This window comes from Athene cunicularia (genome assembly GCF_003259725.1).
Source record: "Athene cunicularia isolate RWA chromosome 13 unlocalized genomic scaffold, athCun1 chr13_part1, whole genome shotgun sequence".
Taxonomy (NCBI): Eukaryota; Metazoa; Chordata; class Aves; order Strigiformes; family Strigidae; genus Athene; species Athene cunicularia.
The window spans coordinates 4,093,400-4,108,998 of record NW_020799117.1 but is presented as its reverse complement, the minus strand read 5'-3'; the positions used below and the strand labels follow the sequence as shown (position 1 = coordinate 4,108,998).

The 15,599-nt window shown below is 38.5% G+C and overlaps 1 protein-coding gene across 2 annotated transcripts in view; it reads right to left on the bottom strand.

The window, feature by feature from the left end:
• Window positions 1–15,599, bottom strand: part of SMAD5 (SMAD family member 5) — a 28,890-nt gene that overhangs the window by 5,760 nt on the left and 7,531 nt on the right. Inside the window, exons 1-5 of one of the 2 annotated variants that reach the window (XM_026858206.1) lie at window positions 8,220–8,297; window positions 5,561–6,163; window positions 4,183–4,434; window positions 2,882–3,001; window positions 2,014–2,235 (exon numbers count right to left, since the gene is read on the bottom strand). In XM_026858206.1, coding sequence (XP_026714007.1) covers window positions 2,014–2,235; window positions 2,882–3,001; window positions 4,183–4,434; window positions 5,561–5,963 — 997 coding nt within the window. In that variant the 5' untranslated portion in view covers window positions 5,964–6,163; window positions 8,220–8,297. Of the gene's footprint in view, window positions 1–2,013; window positions 2,236–2,881; window positions 3,002–4,182; window positions 4,435–5,560; window positions 6,164–8,219; window positions 8,298–15,599 lie in introns of those variants that run through there. The other variant, XM_026858207.1, reaches the window with a different exon arrangement.

Below are 15,599 nucleotides of genomic sequence, written 5' to 3'. Positions count from 1 at the left end.
GCACAACTTAAATACCCTCAGGCTTTAAAGACCTTAAAAACCAACAAAGCCCCTGGATTTATCACATCTGCCTGGATTTAGTTATGTATGTAAGTCCTTCCCTCTCTTTATGTTCTGCAGCCTATGTAACACCGACTAAAAATTGATATACAAAAGCTGCTGATCCTTTCAGCATCCAAACACAGGTTGTCACTGCTACTTCAGCTGAGATACTTCCTTCCTTCTCCCAGATCTTCTCCCCTTTCCCACACTCAGCACTGTTACGTGGTTGGGATACAGTTCAGGTTAGATCTTCCTTGGAATACCCTGGGAATCCACTGCAGACCACCCAGTGGTTTGCCAGAGGAGGCTGCACCAAGTCAGCAGATGCAAGCTAGTCTTTCAGACAGCAGCAACTGCTGGGAACACTGGCAGATCCACTTGGGACTAAGGCAGGAAAAAGGTTGCACAGAGGAACCATTGGCTTCATCAACTATAAGCAGCCATTAGAAAAATCTGGTGTGGGCAAATGCATTTTCACAGCACAACCCTATTTATTTAAAGGCAGCAACCAACACTTGCTAGCTAACTTCTTCTGGGTAAAGACCTTCTGAGAGATCTCTGAAGAAGGGAGCTGGGTAATCTAACAGTCTGAGAAGAACACGGATACTTCAAAATTAATCCAACGCACAAATAGCAAATAGGACTGTGTAGTTTTAAGGAGGCAAAAACTCAAGACCTTCTAAACAAAAGCCATAAATAAATAGTATTTTATCCCAAAACAATGAATTGTTCTCAGAACTGCTACCATAAAGCAAAGTTTTGGTTTAAGAATTAGTATTAACGTTGTAGACATTTTAAAGCTCATTGCAGTCAACACTATTCTACAACACGTTGTTGGATCTTAGTTACATTTCTGACCCCAGGCAGACATGCAACATTTCTCTGCCAGTACCATCAAAGGGGGTAAGCCAAAACAAAAGAACCTGTCAAACCACCCACGCCCCAGAAATCAACTGTTCCCCTTTATAACATTACACTTTCCTGGACAACAGCATCGCAGAGCCAAGTTTTCAACAGATATTAACATAACTTGTGGTCTCCGGATTATCTGTAAATTTTTGCTGTATTTATAGTAGTTTCTAATTAAAACTGTTAAGGGACAGGACGGGTCTTGAAGACACATTACAAACAACAGTAACTTTGACCAAACAAAACTCAAGACCAGCTGTACCAAATGACCTTAGGTGTTAAAAAGGCCTGTACATACGTGCAATAGCAGCAGGGTTCTGTCCTCAGGACTCAGTTACAGAAAAGGAGATATTCAGAAAAGGAGTACTACATTTTAAGATAATCTAAGCACATTCCATCAAAGATGAAAACCATGCATCTATATGTGCTATCAGCCAAACAGCACGGGGAAAACTAGAAGATCTTGCAAAACCTGCTGTCTCCAGGAATCCCTCCCACACACATACACGCCCCATGGATTCACTCAGACAAATGAGCCCTTGCAGTTTTGCATTAGCACTTCAAAGTCCTGCTGCCAACTCATGCAAGATACTTGAACATACTGTAGACAGCAGCGTAATACCTTGCATGAACAGCAAAATAAAAAAAAAAAAGTCTTTGATATAATGTGAAGTTGTATGAAGAATTTAATTTAAGAAGTAGATATGACATACAACATCAGAAGTCCTGCGAGATGTTTCTTGGTGCTGAAACACAAAATTCGACATAGATTCTACATATCTTTCACCGTAACAAGCAAGCCCCTATAACACTATAGTTTGGTAGGGATGAGGTAATATTTAATCTTTTAAATTAGTGCCAAGGAAAAATGTATGCAATTCCTAGACTAATTAAAATTAAACCATGCCTAAGTAAGTTGTCTTCCAATACTGGATAGGTAGATAATACACCACAGCTTAGTTCTACTATTCCTATCTGAGAATAATCATTGTTGCACTACAGATGTTGAAATAAAACCCAGGACTTAGCTTCTCAATCACGCTTAACACAACTAAGCTTTACCTTTTCCAATATGTCGTCTAGTGTTCTCAATTGTTGAGTTGCGATTAACATTTGAGAGCAAACCTAAGCAGAACCTGTTTTTATTATTGGAGGGATCTGTAAACCCATCTACTAAGACACTTGTAGAAGATGCGTGAAAGGCCTCCCCAACGCGATTATTTAATTCATAATAGACAATCGAACACCAGTGTTTGGGTTCTTCGTAGGCAACAGGCTGAACATCTGAAAATAAGCAAAATGGAAATAACAGTTTACATTGTGTTAAAATATTGAATATAAAACTGTAAAGCAGGCCTTCCAAAACATCAACAGATAACTAAAAACTTAATCAACAGCCATGATGGACAAGAACCATCCTGATTAAGATCTTAATGATAAAATGTGTCACAGTAAAAATCTAGTTCACTGATTTTATAATTATTTTCATATTTTAAGCCTGATATTAAACAAAAGAAACTACACAAGAAAATATAAATGACTGTGATATCAAGTGAAACATGATTCCTCTGCCCACTTTAAAAAAAAAAGTTATAATTGGTATTTTGGGACTTCATTTTCAGAACCTTTGTGCATATACAATTCTAACAGTAGGTAAAGGTAGCAGAAAAGACTAATTCTGAGAAATGAAAAAAAACCAAACTCAACTTGTTGTAAGCCTTACTGTGCACCAGAGGCTTTAAAAGCAAGAGATGCAAATAAGCAAGGCAAGTTTTATTTCTCAATTAATTCTGTTAAAGGCCCAGTATGCCTTGGAGGACCGCTTCCACTTATCAACCAGGTTTACTGCACCATTTGAAGTTACACGTTCAATTTGGCCATGAGTTGTAAGTCAAACCATGTTAATTTTACACCACACTATACAGCTTACCTCGGGTAGATATATTTGGCATGATTTGAGGGATCATTGTATTGCTTGTGTCCATAGACTGAGAATTATCCTGCCCCATTTGATCGTCTGGGGGCATATACGCAGGAGGTGGAGTATCAGCTACAAACATGAGAAAGTAAGAATAAACCAGAATAAACCTCAACAATTTAGAATATTTATTTATTCATTCTACAACTGTAAACAGACAAAAATACTCTTGAACAAGAGATGTTAAAACATCTGGACACATTTTCAAAGTAATGTGAAAACAACCCAGCCAGCTGCCTTTACAATTAACTCCTTCAATAATTGTATTCTTATCTCTGGGACTAATAACAAGACTGGACCCTTCAGAAAAAAAAAAAAAGAGATGTGCTTTTTTTTCTTTAATAACTGCATTCCTGCAGCTGGGCAAGATGACTGTAGTTCCCACTTTTTGCACACAAACATTAGGTTTTTTTGCCTACCCTCTTCGTCGTGTTTAAAAAGAAACAAGTAATAGAAGAAATAACTTTATTTGCCACAGCCTAACAAAGTTATTTTTTCTGCTGCTTCTGTAGACTGAGTTCATTATAAAACCGTGGATCTCTGCATTCTTCCGTTCAGCACAGTATTCTGTGTACCAACACAGTATTATCCTCTTATTTCAGAAATTCCCTCCGGATACCACTAATGCCTCCATCCCAGAGATCACAGTACTTATCCAAGAGGGATACCCCAGTGAATGGACACTCTCTTTGCAGCACTTGGCAGCCAGAAAGAACAAAGATGAGGCCACTGAGCTACTGGAAAAATAAATTCTTTAATCTATTAATTTCTTGGCTTTATAAGCCACACCAATAACCAGACAGACTCAATACGGCTTCTTTCCTTTGCCCCGTCAACTGTTGTTTTGTCCTTATTTTCACCCAAATCAGTTAAGCACCTATCAAAAATTTGATGTTTTCCAGTTAAATACCATGTGTGTCTTTATTCAGAGAAAGACATCAATGAAATCCTTGCTCAGCCTATTACATTTTCTTTCTTTTCATTGCTAGATGCTCTTCTAAAGTACATATCAGTTATTGTACACTGAAGAGATTCAAAATAACTCACACTATTGTATCCGTGAGAAAAAACATTTGGAAAAATAAAACTATAACAATTAACTCTGATCAGCAACAAGACTAGGAAGAAAATCCCCTAAAATGCAAATGGAAAAGCAATTTATTGCAAGTATCACAAATTCCTGAGGTAGTAAGTCACAGCAGCATGTGACATTTCAATTATTTTTATTAAGTTGACATTTAGGCTGTACTTACCCGGTAGCTGAAACGGACTCGATGGTCCAGAGCTGGCTGGGGAGCTTGGGTAAGTGCTGCTGGCTGGAGAAGGTGGATAGGGACTGTTCGGCGAAATGGAAAACGGAGTGCTGTTGGGCTGCTGGAAAGAATCTGGAAATGTCGCGTTGTGTGGCATATGTGGTTCGTTGTGGCTTAGGTTCCTGAACTGAACTAGTAGACTGTGCTGTGGATTGAATTCACTATGTCTAGGCACTAACACTGGAGGTAGAACTGAAAAAAACAAACCAAAATACCAGATAAATTTAGATTAAAAACTGAGATGGAAGGAAATAGACACAAATAATAAACTAGTCTGCTCCTAATGAAAGTTTCAGCACTAGCTGGGGCAAAAGAGGGGTAGGGGATTCATCTGCCATCCCTTTACCCCTTCCTCTTGCCTTTATTTTTTTACATTATACTTCATGAAGACTCAAACTTTACTCTTGCAAAAATCAGAGCACAACCACACTTATATTTCATGCAACTAGAAGCAGTCGTTTTTAAAAACAAACAAAACAAATCCACGTGGCACATACAGTCAAAATATATAGTTATATATGATCCTTTATATGAAGACAAACAAAATCTGTGCTATAATATACAACTATCACTAAGCTGGAGTTTTTAAATTCAAGAGTGCTGGAGCCTGGAATTCAAGTGCTACAGCAGAACACTTGAGCACTACAGCCAATTGCAGGAGGGTTACGATGATATTGTGGAACAACGGAAGCAACTTTTCACTGTACTTTCCAGAGTAACATACTTCATCTCTCGCACTCGTAACCACAATCCTCCTCACCTTCTCCCATGGCAGCATGCTTTAACAGCAGACTTGCTGCTTGGCACAGATTTGGTATGTACCTTGCTCTAACTGATCACCACGCTCAGTTCTGCTGCCTGCCAATGGGAAATCAAGTGGGAAACACTACATCTTACAATTATTTTTTTTTAATCTCGTCAATTCATATTATGCTGATGAAATATTAAGCCCCTGAAAGAAGGTTACCCACCTCCTTGCAAGGACTGAGTTTTTTAAACAAGTCTCTCAAAGAAACTGAAGTCTTATGACCACTGCTTTCTATTTTATTAGAAATGAGGATTTTGTCACTAACTTTAAGCAGGCTTAAGAGATCTGTGAGAAAAGCGTGGTTTAACATAAAGAAAAACAGCTAGTACAGAACGGACAACAGACCTCCCCAAAACCTCACCAGAAAAAACACACTTTGAACATTCCTCCTCCAAACTCCCTCGCACACCAAATGTAATTTTTATACAGCACTGAAGGAGGAGGGAGTGAACAGTAAGCAGTTCCTGGAGATTTGTGTTCAGTTTTTAAGACAGCCACGTTCCAACATACCTGGGCTCTCCACCCTCTTATAGTGGTATGGATTGATGCAGACTTCCTTCTGTTTAGATCCAAAAGGAAATTCGCAAATATCCAACGGCTTCAGCTCGTGATGGCTTTGTAGATCAGGCCAACGCCAAACACGACAGTAAATTACATGGGGAAGGCCTTTCCTGTGAGAAACCTGAAGCCGTCCATCTAAAGAGCGGGGGATAGTAACACACTTGCTGGGCTGTCCTGGACTGCTCAAGGCTTTTTCCAGTTCTTCCATAGCACCCTTTTTCTTTTTCAGCTTTTTAACCAAAGCATCAACAGCTTTTTCTGCCCATTTTTCCTCTTCATCTCCTTGTTTCCAGCCCAACAGACGCTTTACAGCTGGGCTAGTAAAGGAGAACAAACTGGCCATTGACGTCATTTGACACAAATCTTCAAAAAGGTTTGTTGGGTTTTGTCTGTTTGTTTTATTTGTTTTTTCAAATAAATGTCAGTGTATGCCAGAAGCAGTTATTGCCACTGATGAGCTGTATTTTTTCTTGGAGGCTGACAAACAAACATATAGATGGCAGTGATGAAGTCTTCACATCAGAAATAATGATCGATTCCTCCAATTCGGTTCTATTAAAAAGATGAGTTAACAAGTAATTAGTAAACAAGTAATGAATGTGGTACAACAAAAAGGCAGATATTAAAAGAATCCCTGTTTCAACCCTAGCCACTGCACCTGATTTTGTTTCAAAACAAAATCCCAGAGGTACCAGGAACTCATCTCATCTCAAAGCTAAATAAAGTAAAACACGATCAGAGTCCCCAGTTCTTGCACTAATGATTAGTGGGAGAAAAGGACAACCAAGGGACACCACAATTTCTGTTAACAGTATTCCTTAAATCCATGACTTTGCTTCAGAAGACGGGCTTGAGGAATATGCTTTGAAACTGGTATATCCCTGTCACAGTGCTTTGCCAGAAGACTTGAACTCTTTGTGAAGAAACAGGAAAGTGGCACGGTGGAACCAGTAGTTCCACAGCCAGTACTGCACGGCAGTGCTCAGCTTCTCAGATGGATCTTTCTTTCCCAAAAGGAGAAAATATTAAAGCATGTGCTTGTTCTTGAGCACTAATTAGGTACCTCCTGTTTTTGAAGAATATTTTAAAAATGAGGAATAAACTGTAGATAGCTAAAAGAGAACAAAAAACAATTAAAAGAAAACCCCAATTAAAAAAAAACCCAAACCAGCCCTTCCCCAGGCACTCAAAGGTGGCCAACCTTTTCAGTTGTGGCTATTTTTATGCTGCACTTCCTTCTATCTTTTAAGAATATTTGAAGGACTGGATATTTTTAGCCTTTGACAAAAAAAAAATGTTTTCTTTTCCCCAGAAAAAGAGGGGGGGAAAAGGCATGGCAGAGTAAGTACTAGAAATGTGACCTTTACTACAAGCTGCCACAGAGAGGACAGGAGCAGAACACGACTGCAAGTCAGCGCTCATGAATGGTGTTTTCTACCACTCACCAGCTCTAATACAAATCCTCCCCCCACCAATTTAAGGAGTAATGATGACAAGAGGAAATGATGTGCTGTGGCAACGAACTGATAAGAACTTGTAAAATCCCTTGTGAATACTAAATAAGCAAGTATAGACAATGAGCAGCTGGCAAAAAGCAAGAGCAGAGCTAAGAGAAAGGATGTCAATAACAAAAGATGCTTCCTTTCTTGCTACAGAGACTGCCAAACAACATTGTCTCTCAACTTTTGATAAACCATGGCGAATCAGAACACCTAATATATCCCGAGACACCAAATCTGCACATAAGAGAAAAAGGTGTGTGTGCGTGAGGGGGAAAGCAAGATTTAAGTTCCTCTGTGCTGGTTCTCTTAGACAGCTACCTTTAATCAAGGGGATCTTTTTTCCTCCCATCTTTGATTAACTAAAAGTCATCTGATAAGGTTTTTCTAAGTGTCTCGGCACATTTACAAGCTCACTCAGACACAGGGACGGGTACTTCCCTATAACAGAACCTTGTATTAAGCATCATCAGCCAAAGATACAGCAAACATCCCCAGACAAAGCATTTCTAATGTCCTACATGTAATCATCCTAGATTTTCTACTAGGGAGGTGGAAGGTGAGGAAAGCAGGGAACAAACCCAAGGATATTTGGCTACAATGAAAAGTATAAGTTATAAAAAAACCCCTTATAAACACCCTTTATAGGAAAAAAATCCATTTATTTCACACAGTAGCTTAATCCCATTGGTACTGCTTTGATTATTCAGCTTTGTTTCAATAATATGGAAAAAACTGGGAAAAGCAAAACAAACAGAAAAACTGTTTGAAGGTCTTTCTTCCTAGGCTCTCATAAAAAACAAAATGGAAAAAAAAGAAATTAAGAAGTCTCCCACTACTTCAGTAAGTCCTCAGAAGAGACTATTAAAAAAAAAAAGAAAAAACCCAACCATCATGTATCAGAAATACAGACATGTCTGCACTTTAAGTATAATTTAGTTCCCTGGAACTATTACACATATGAGAACCTTTGCACCCTTCAAAGTAACAGGAAATACATAAAGGGAGATAAACTTGGCCAAGAACACAGACTATATTTATTCTTTTACTGAGGATAAAAGTTTACTGCTCTAAAAAGTAAAAGCTGTTTATAGTCACAATTAACTTACTTCCAAGCCTCTCGTACATTCAATAGCTGTAAGATACCAGCAATTGCTCACACCACTAAAAAAGGAAATGAACCCACCTAGAATGTCAGACCAGAAAAAAGACAATAAAAAAAAAGCTCTATTTTTGTTTCTCAGCTATGCTTTCAAAGAACCTGAAGCATCATCAAGGCAGAAGACACCCTAGAAATTTCTACAGTTAAATTAAGCTCAAATAAGATTTTAAGAAACGTCTCTTGACTGTTGCCACCCTGATTATTCCATTACAGCTGCCCCATCTATATTAAGCAATCAAATGTACAGATCTACGATTCTATTCTACGATCATGTATAGTTTGGTTTTGTTTTTTTTTTTAACTATTCTGAACACAACAGTAATATGCATCAACTAGGAACGAAATTTTACTGGTTGTATATCATTTCAACATCATTTACCCACAAGTATGCTCATGGAATAAACAAGCTAACTAAAAGCAAAGAAAGTTGGAACAGTTCTACTAAAATCAGGCTTTGCAGCAACTAGTACTTGTAGGGCAAGCGTCAGGAGAAATTTGATAAATTACTCTGTCCTATAAACCAGGATTTTAGAAATAATCTGCTTGGAGTAACATAATTAACTCTAAAAGCTGTACATTAGTCTGAAAGCTATCAACAAAAGCAAAACCTAGTAGTACAAGTATTCCAGAAGCACTGTCACAGAATTGATCAACACTGTTTCAACTTTTTCAAAAAAAAGTTTCCACATCCATGCTTATACTATAACCACCGAAAAACGAGACCGCTGAAGTTGAAAACTCTAACGGCATTTAATGTAAATCCATTCTGGCCACCCATGAGGGTTTCAAGATTCTTCTGATGAAGCATACTCTTACCTGGTCAAGAAAAGCAATGGCAGAAAAGAAACCTGGCAACAAACTACTAATAAGACCATGAGAAGTACAAATGACACTGAATTTATTTCATTGTAAGCCTTTCCAAAGTTCATTTTGGAAAGCAAAAATACTGAAGGTTTACAGCTTTTTCTTAAGAAAACAAGATAGAATTGAACAGCTTCATGAATTATTTGTAGATTGTTTCCTTCTTTGAAGCCATTTAAGGTCACAAAGCAGTAGGTTCAGGTATTTATGTAGAAATTACAACTCTTGTAAGGTTTTAAAATTTCTGAATCAGCAGCATAAACCACATTTAGAACATTTACTCGCATTTGATGTAATTTCAGCATCTAATTTTTGAAAGGTTTCTAAGTAATCACGACATCTGCTTCAAACAGCTTCCCCAGATCATCTATATTTGCAATCAATTTCTTCCGGGACTTTAAAAGTGCATGTTATGAGCTGTGATTGCCTTACAACAGTGTGTCACTAAGATGCCAGCACAAAACCAAATGCTTTAAGGAGTCATATTTTCATTCAGTGCTGCACAGATTACTTGTATTGTTGTACCTCTAGACGAAGCTCTTAACAACTTTCATGGGGATAAAAAGCTTTCTTAAATTTCCTTAAGAGGCTGAGGGTCTATTATGCATTACCTGCTTTTATTAAATAACTTTTCAGCTGAGCTACAAGAGAACATCGGCTGAAAAACAAGTTATTACATTTAAAAAAACAGTTACAAACGCTCTTTAGTAATGCATTGCATGGGGTAGCATGAGGGGGCTTTTAACGGCTGAGTATAAAAGGAAGTAATTGCTGTATCAAAATTAGACTTTGGGGCATGCATTATTTATACGTTTAAAGTTCTTGTTAACGACCATAGCAAATGGAAGGAAACTAGTTGTGTGAACAGGTCCATTGTTTGAACCCCTTCTTAATACCTCAAGCCAGCTAGATATAAACAAAGTTGGCTAACAGCAGAACTTCCAAATTACGTTTGTGAAGGAGGGAGAAATGGAATGCCTCTCATCTGTTGTCACAAGTGCTACAACTCAACTACCTTTTAGTTCCTTTCCTGAGAGTTTCTTAGCCTCCTATTATTAAATTGGCAAGTTTAGCAGATTAATTCCATTCACTATCATGGAATCTTCTTCATTAATTCGATTCACTATCATGGAATCTTCTTCTGGCCAAAAGGGCCTAAGCAAGACTCACAGCAAAACAGATTAATATAAAATTGCATACAGTGCGTTTATTTTAATGAGATGTAACACGTTCTGCCATCGATTCCAAACTAACTTCCCACGTGCCAACTCTAAAGTCCCATTAACCAAGCAACCCATCACCCCAAGCAGCATGAGATTGAATGATGCTTTTCACAAGCATAAAACAGGTAACAGCTACACCGTCCTCATCCTCTCCTACTGCCAATACTAAGCCTGTATTGCACATGTACAAGCACTATTCTCTTCCTGCCTAATTTACTTATTTGCAAATTAAGAAAGCTTCCTGTAGCATACCCAATCTGAAATAAGGAACTTCACTGCTCATGGTTAGAAGCTGCTTTGAGACTCAGTTTCATAACATAAACAAACCACCACTTATAACTAGCTACACAATCGGTAGTTCATTAGAGCTGCTGCAGATCTGCAGTTAAAACTGGGTTTTGCACTCAGCTCTTGTGCTTAGCTTTACTGCCCCTTCAACCTCAGAAATGTTCAAGTATTTTGACTCCACACACACATTAACATATTTATACAGAAACCTCAGAAACTTAATTACGGTCTATTACAGCATATTATGCTATATTCAGTTATCAATATTTTCTTTAAAACTATCTAAAACTACAACTACACACATCACTTTCAGCCAGTTTTATTAAGGTCCTTTTCTTAGACATTTCCTGACAGGAGTTGCTCAGGATTGTGCTTGGGTTTTAGTATCATTTTCCCAAGTCTACATCTGACCTTGCAGCCCAGCACACAGTCCCATGCAATGACATGTATTAGAGCCTCTTCTTGAGGACAAACATAGAAGAAATGTTACCTCCACAGTTTTTCCACACACATCAAGAATAAAGGTTACAGAGTGGTTAAAAAAACATGGCTAAAACTTGAAGGGCCTACATATTCCATACCTTTGACAGAGCCTCTCAACAGGAACGATTTTTCTTCAATTATCCTGCGCAACATCTTAGCCATGAAGAATAGCATCCTTGATATAACTCACGTTTTTCCTCCTCCTCCCCTTAAGGGTAAGTAAAATATGAAAGGAGACTTTATAACTATATCAAAAAGCAACTTGTGGTATTTTCATCAGAACCAGGCCTGCATATCCAAATGCACATCCAGATGACCAAAACCTATGATAAATACTTTTATACTAGCACTAGATTTCTTTGCTTGAAACATGCCTTGTAAGGCAGTATGTTCTAACTAATAATACATGTAAACAAGAGCAGAGAAGAATTGTCTGGTATCTTCAAAAATTTTACTAACCGTGACTGCTCTCCAAACAAAAAAATGTATTGACAACTTCAGACATGGCTTTCTCACACAATACTTGTTCTTTTAATTTCCACATCTGTACATCATCTAACACAGCTTAAAAAAACCCAAAACCTGAAGCATTTAACTCTGTCAGCTGAGAAGTATTTAGCTACCACACTCTTAAAAGAAACCTAACAAAAACTGAGGCCAAGCACAAGCAGCAAGTAATACAACATACATGGAAGTGGAATCATGAAAGCCAAACAGCTCAGACAGCAAAGTGACACTTCTGTTTTTTCTTAAACTCTTATCAAAAATTACTGTTAAAAAAAAATACAAGTGATACTGATTTATACCACAAACGAGATCCAATCTGAAAGAGTTCACTAACACCAAGCTCTACTGCATTTCCAAAGCACCCTCACTTCCAACTGATGCCAAGAAAACCCCAGAAAAAAATGTAACCAAAGAACAGAAAGTTTTGGATTTGTTCTGCATCATGGCAAAACTGAAGTTTAACTGTGATATATAGGAGGAGAGAGGGAAGGACAAAATTCAAAAACTTCCCAAACCTAAAAATGTTATTATCTGTTTCTTAAGGCACCCACTTAGAAAACAAAAATCCAACCCTCACATGGCCCTGGTCTCTGCAACCACTCTAATTATTGAGCAATTAGCTTCTGTAGAAGTTCTTAAAAACTACAAATTCCATCCTAGAACTAAAATCTTTCTGCCTTAAGTGTTTTGTCAGAACTATGCATTTTCTCACACTTCTACTTCAGTTAACTGGTGCTTTCCAACAGAAGCATTATGTTGGAATGTCATCATCAACAGTAGTCAGCACAGCTGAAAGTCAGTCCTGAAACCACCTTGTTTTTTAGGTTATTTAAGATTTACTCTAACCACAGAAGATAACTACAAGTTCACATCCATTTCTTAATTAAAATGACATATAAAAGCATCACTAAACATGAAAACAAAAGCCTACACCTTCATCAGCAGGTTGGCAAACATGGACAAGCGAGTGGGTGACTGGGACTGACCTCAATACTACACCTGAAGAGAAAAAAAGGGAAAATAAAGGGTATCTTTAGTGTTTGTGAAAACTGTAAGTATGTTAAAAAATTATCAAGCTGGACAAAGCCTTCCAAAAACGCAGATGCCCAAATGCAAGGCCTTCAGTAAAGAGCAAGATCCTAAATACTGCCACTACAAATGTGAATCGGCAACAAAAAGCGTAACCTGAAAGAAGGGACCGAAAACTTTCATAAAGCTTTAAAAGAGGAGAAAAATAAAGATGTATATGTGTGTGTATACACTTCCACTCCAACTGAATTGCATTAAGACTGTGACAAGTTTACAAAAGCTACAGGATTTGGAGGGAACACTGACAATAGTAATTCAGCGAGCTTTTCCCCCCCCACCCCCCACCCTTGCACAGAATGAATGAATGGCAAAGTATTCTAAATTTGTCAGTTTGTGACATCCACTGACCCAGAATTCAGAGACACTACCTCATAGCTGGTGGATCAGTAGCAGCGATTCTGACAAAGATCCTCTGTCAAGGATGACAGTCCTGGCAGGCCCAACCTTGGTGGTAGGTCAGTAGGGATGCAGACTTGGCAAGCGGCAGTCTGCACCTTGCCAAGCCGCACTGGTCAAGCACGCCAGAGTGCCAGCCAAACTTCTCTACGTGGTCACAGGAACACGGCTAAAAAGGCTTCCAGAGAACAGTGCAGGAACTTCCACTGTGACTAATGATAACTGCAGAACTCTTTAAATTGCTGTTCAACTTGCTTTTAATGAGTTATCAATGTTAGCCATGCACCAACTAAGGTGTTCTCAGCTCACACAAGAACAAATCTTTTAATTCTGAGCAGGAGCTCCTTACCTATTGCTACTGGAAAAGTCATTTAAAGATCTTTAAAGAAGAAACATGAACCCATTAAAATTAATTTCAGCAAATTATCTTAGTTGTTAGAAGAAACTTGCATTTTATTCAAAAAGACCCCAATTTAACTGGCAGGGAAGGACGATATAGGGACTTGCATAGAATTGCCACAGCAGTACTTCTGCAGGTATGTAATTCAGCCAAGAACAACAAAATGGTTCTTAGAGTTTTCCTTAGAGAACTATAAAGAAAATACAGAGGACATTTTTCTGAAATTAAAAGTGTCCTTTAGAATATTAAAGATCCCAACATCATTTGCAAAGACCATTCCAATAAACCAAAAAAAGTTGCTTAATATCGCTCCTCATCTTGAGAGACAGAATTTCCTCCAGGCTCAGGTAACATTCTATCATCATGAAAACTCTGCACAGAAGATCACCCACTCAAGTTGCAAGATTAAGAATCTTGACTTCATAACAAGAACCAGGTAGTACAGTGTGCAGTTATTGTTACTTCAGGTTCCATCAGAGGTTAAAACTCCAAACCTCAAACAAAAATCACCCACCACAGCTGTATGCAGCATCACAGCACCACAACCTTTTGTTGTCATACGAAGAAAAGCAGAGGAAGCCTCTCTTCTTCCTTTTCCTTTCCTCATCCCCATGACTGTCCATCTTGGACTTCCACTAGGAAAGTTTTCTTTAGAAAAAAAAGAAAATTCCTCCCTCAAGTGTATTTTCTCCACATTTGAAAGGAAAAGAATGGTTTAACAAAGGCAGGCATCTCAATAAGCATATGGTTTGTTGGGTTTGGTTTTGTTTTGCAAAAGTAAGTGCCATTAAGCACTTAGCAGCAATTTCAAGGCCAAGTGAACAAAATTTTAATATCAGAGGTAAGAGTAAACCACTATCAAACGGTAGGGATTAAGACATTAAATCCAACACCACCCTTCACAGACAGGGCACTCTCAAAAGTTACAACACACCAATTATGAAACATCTTCAATTAAGTTATTTGCTGCTTCTATTAACTTCCACTACCATCAGCTGCCAACTTCACAAAGTATTACAGCTTTTGATGAGCATGGACACATGACTGCAATAGTGTGTTTGCAGCTCCCCCCCCCTTCAATCAAATTCTGTGATTCCTCAGAATACCAGAGGGATATTCTGAATATCATAAGGATATTCTGTGCAGAACTTCTGTAACTGAGATACGCAATGAACAGTGCTCAGTTCGCAGTATTTTAAAGCCACCCATGGAAAATAAGTTATCTAAAATTAAGAAAGGAATGAAAAACAGCAAGAGATTTCATCTAAAACCATCACATACTGACAATCTAATTTTCTGTGACAAGATAAAACTTACAGGCTGATGTAAATTTTTACAGTTAATTCTCTGGAGGTTTTGCTAAAGCAGAGCCCAAGTCATTCTCCAAGTAAAATCTCTAAATCCCTACAGATTCCATCAAAAGATTCAACAATTATTACTGAACCTCTTCAATAACATATTCAACAACCACTGCTGAAACAGTTCCTCCCTACCTCATTTTACTGAGAAATATCTTCATGCAATTAGCTCAAAGTCACATCAGAAACTACACAACTGGAAGAGCGCACAGATCACTTGATTTCCAGTCTTGTGCTTTTAACCGCAAGCCCATATTTCCTCTATTAAGTTTACAACCCGCAGAAAACAAAAATTGCCATTCTAAATCACTTAAGCGGTCCATCTGTTGTCAGGCAGCTGTCAGGACTGGATGCACGCAAGAAAGGCCAAGGTGGACAAGTGTGTGTGGGTGCGTGTGTGCCTTAACATCGTCTCCGCGGGAAAGAGCCTCTTTACCGACGGTTTCAAACATGTGGATTTGTGAGCTTCCCCTCCCGGCCGGTCGGGCCTTACTCCGGCTTAAAGAGGGGCGCTCCTCGTCTTGAAAAAAAAAAAAAGGAAACAAAAACCACCGAGCCTCTGATTAGCATTGCAACAGTTTGCTCTTACAGTTACGTGCACGGACTTATTTTTATCAGCACGAAGCCTGTTTTAACAGCCCAGCAGCGCGATCCCGCGCTCCCCTTTCCCTCCCGGGGCTGCTCCTTCCTCCTCCACACGCCGATCACCGCCCCACCCCGCC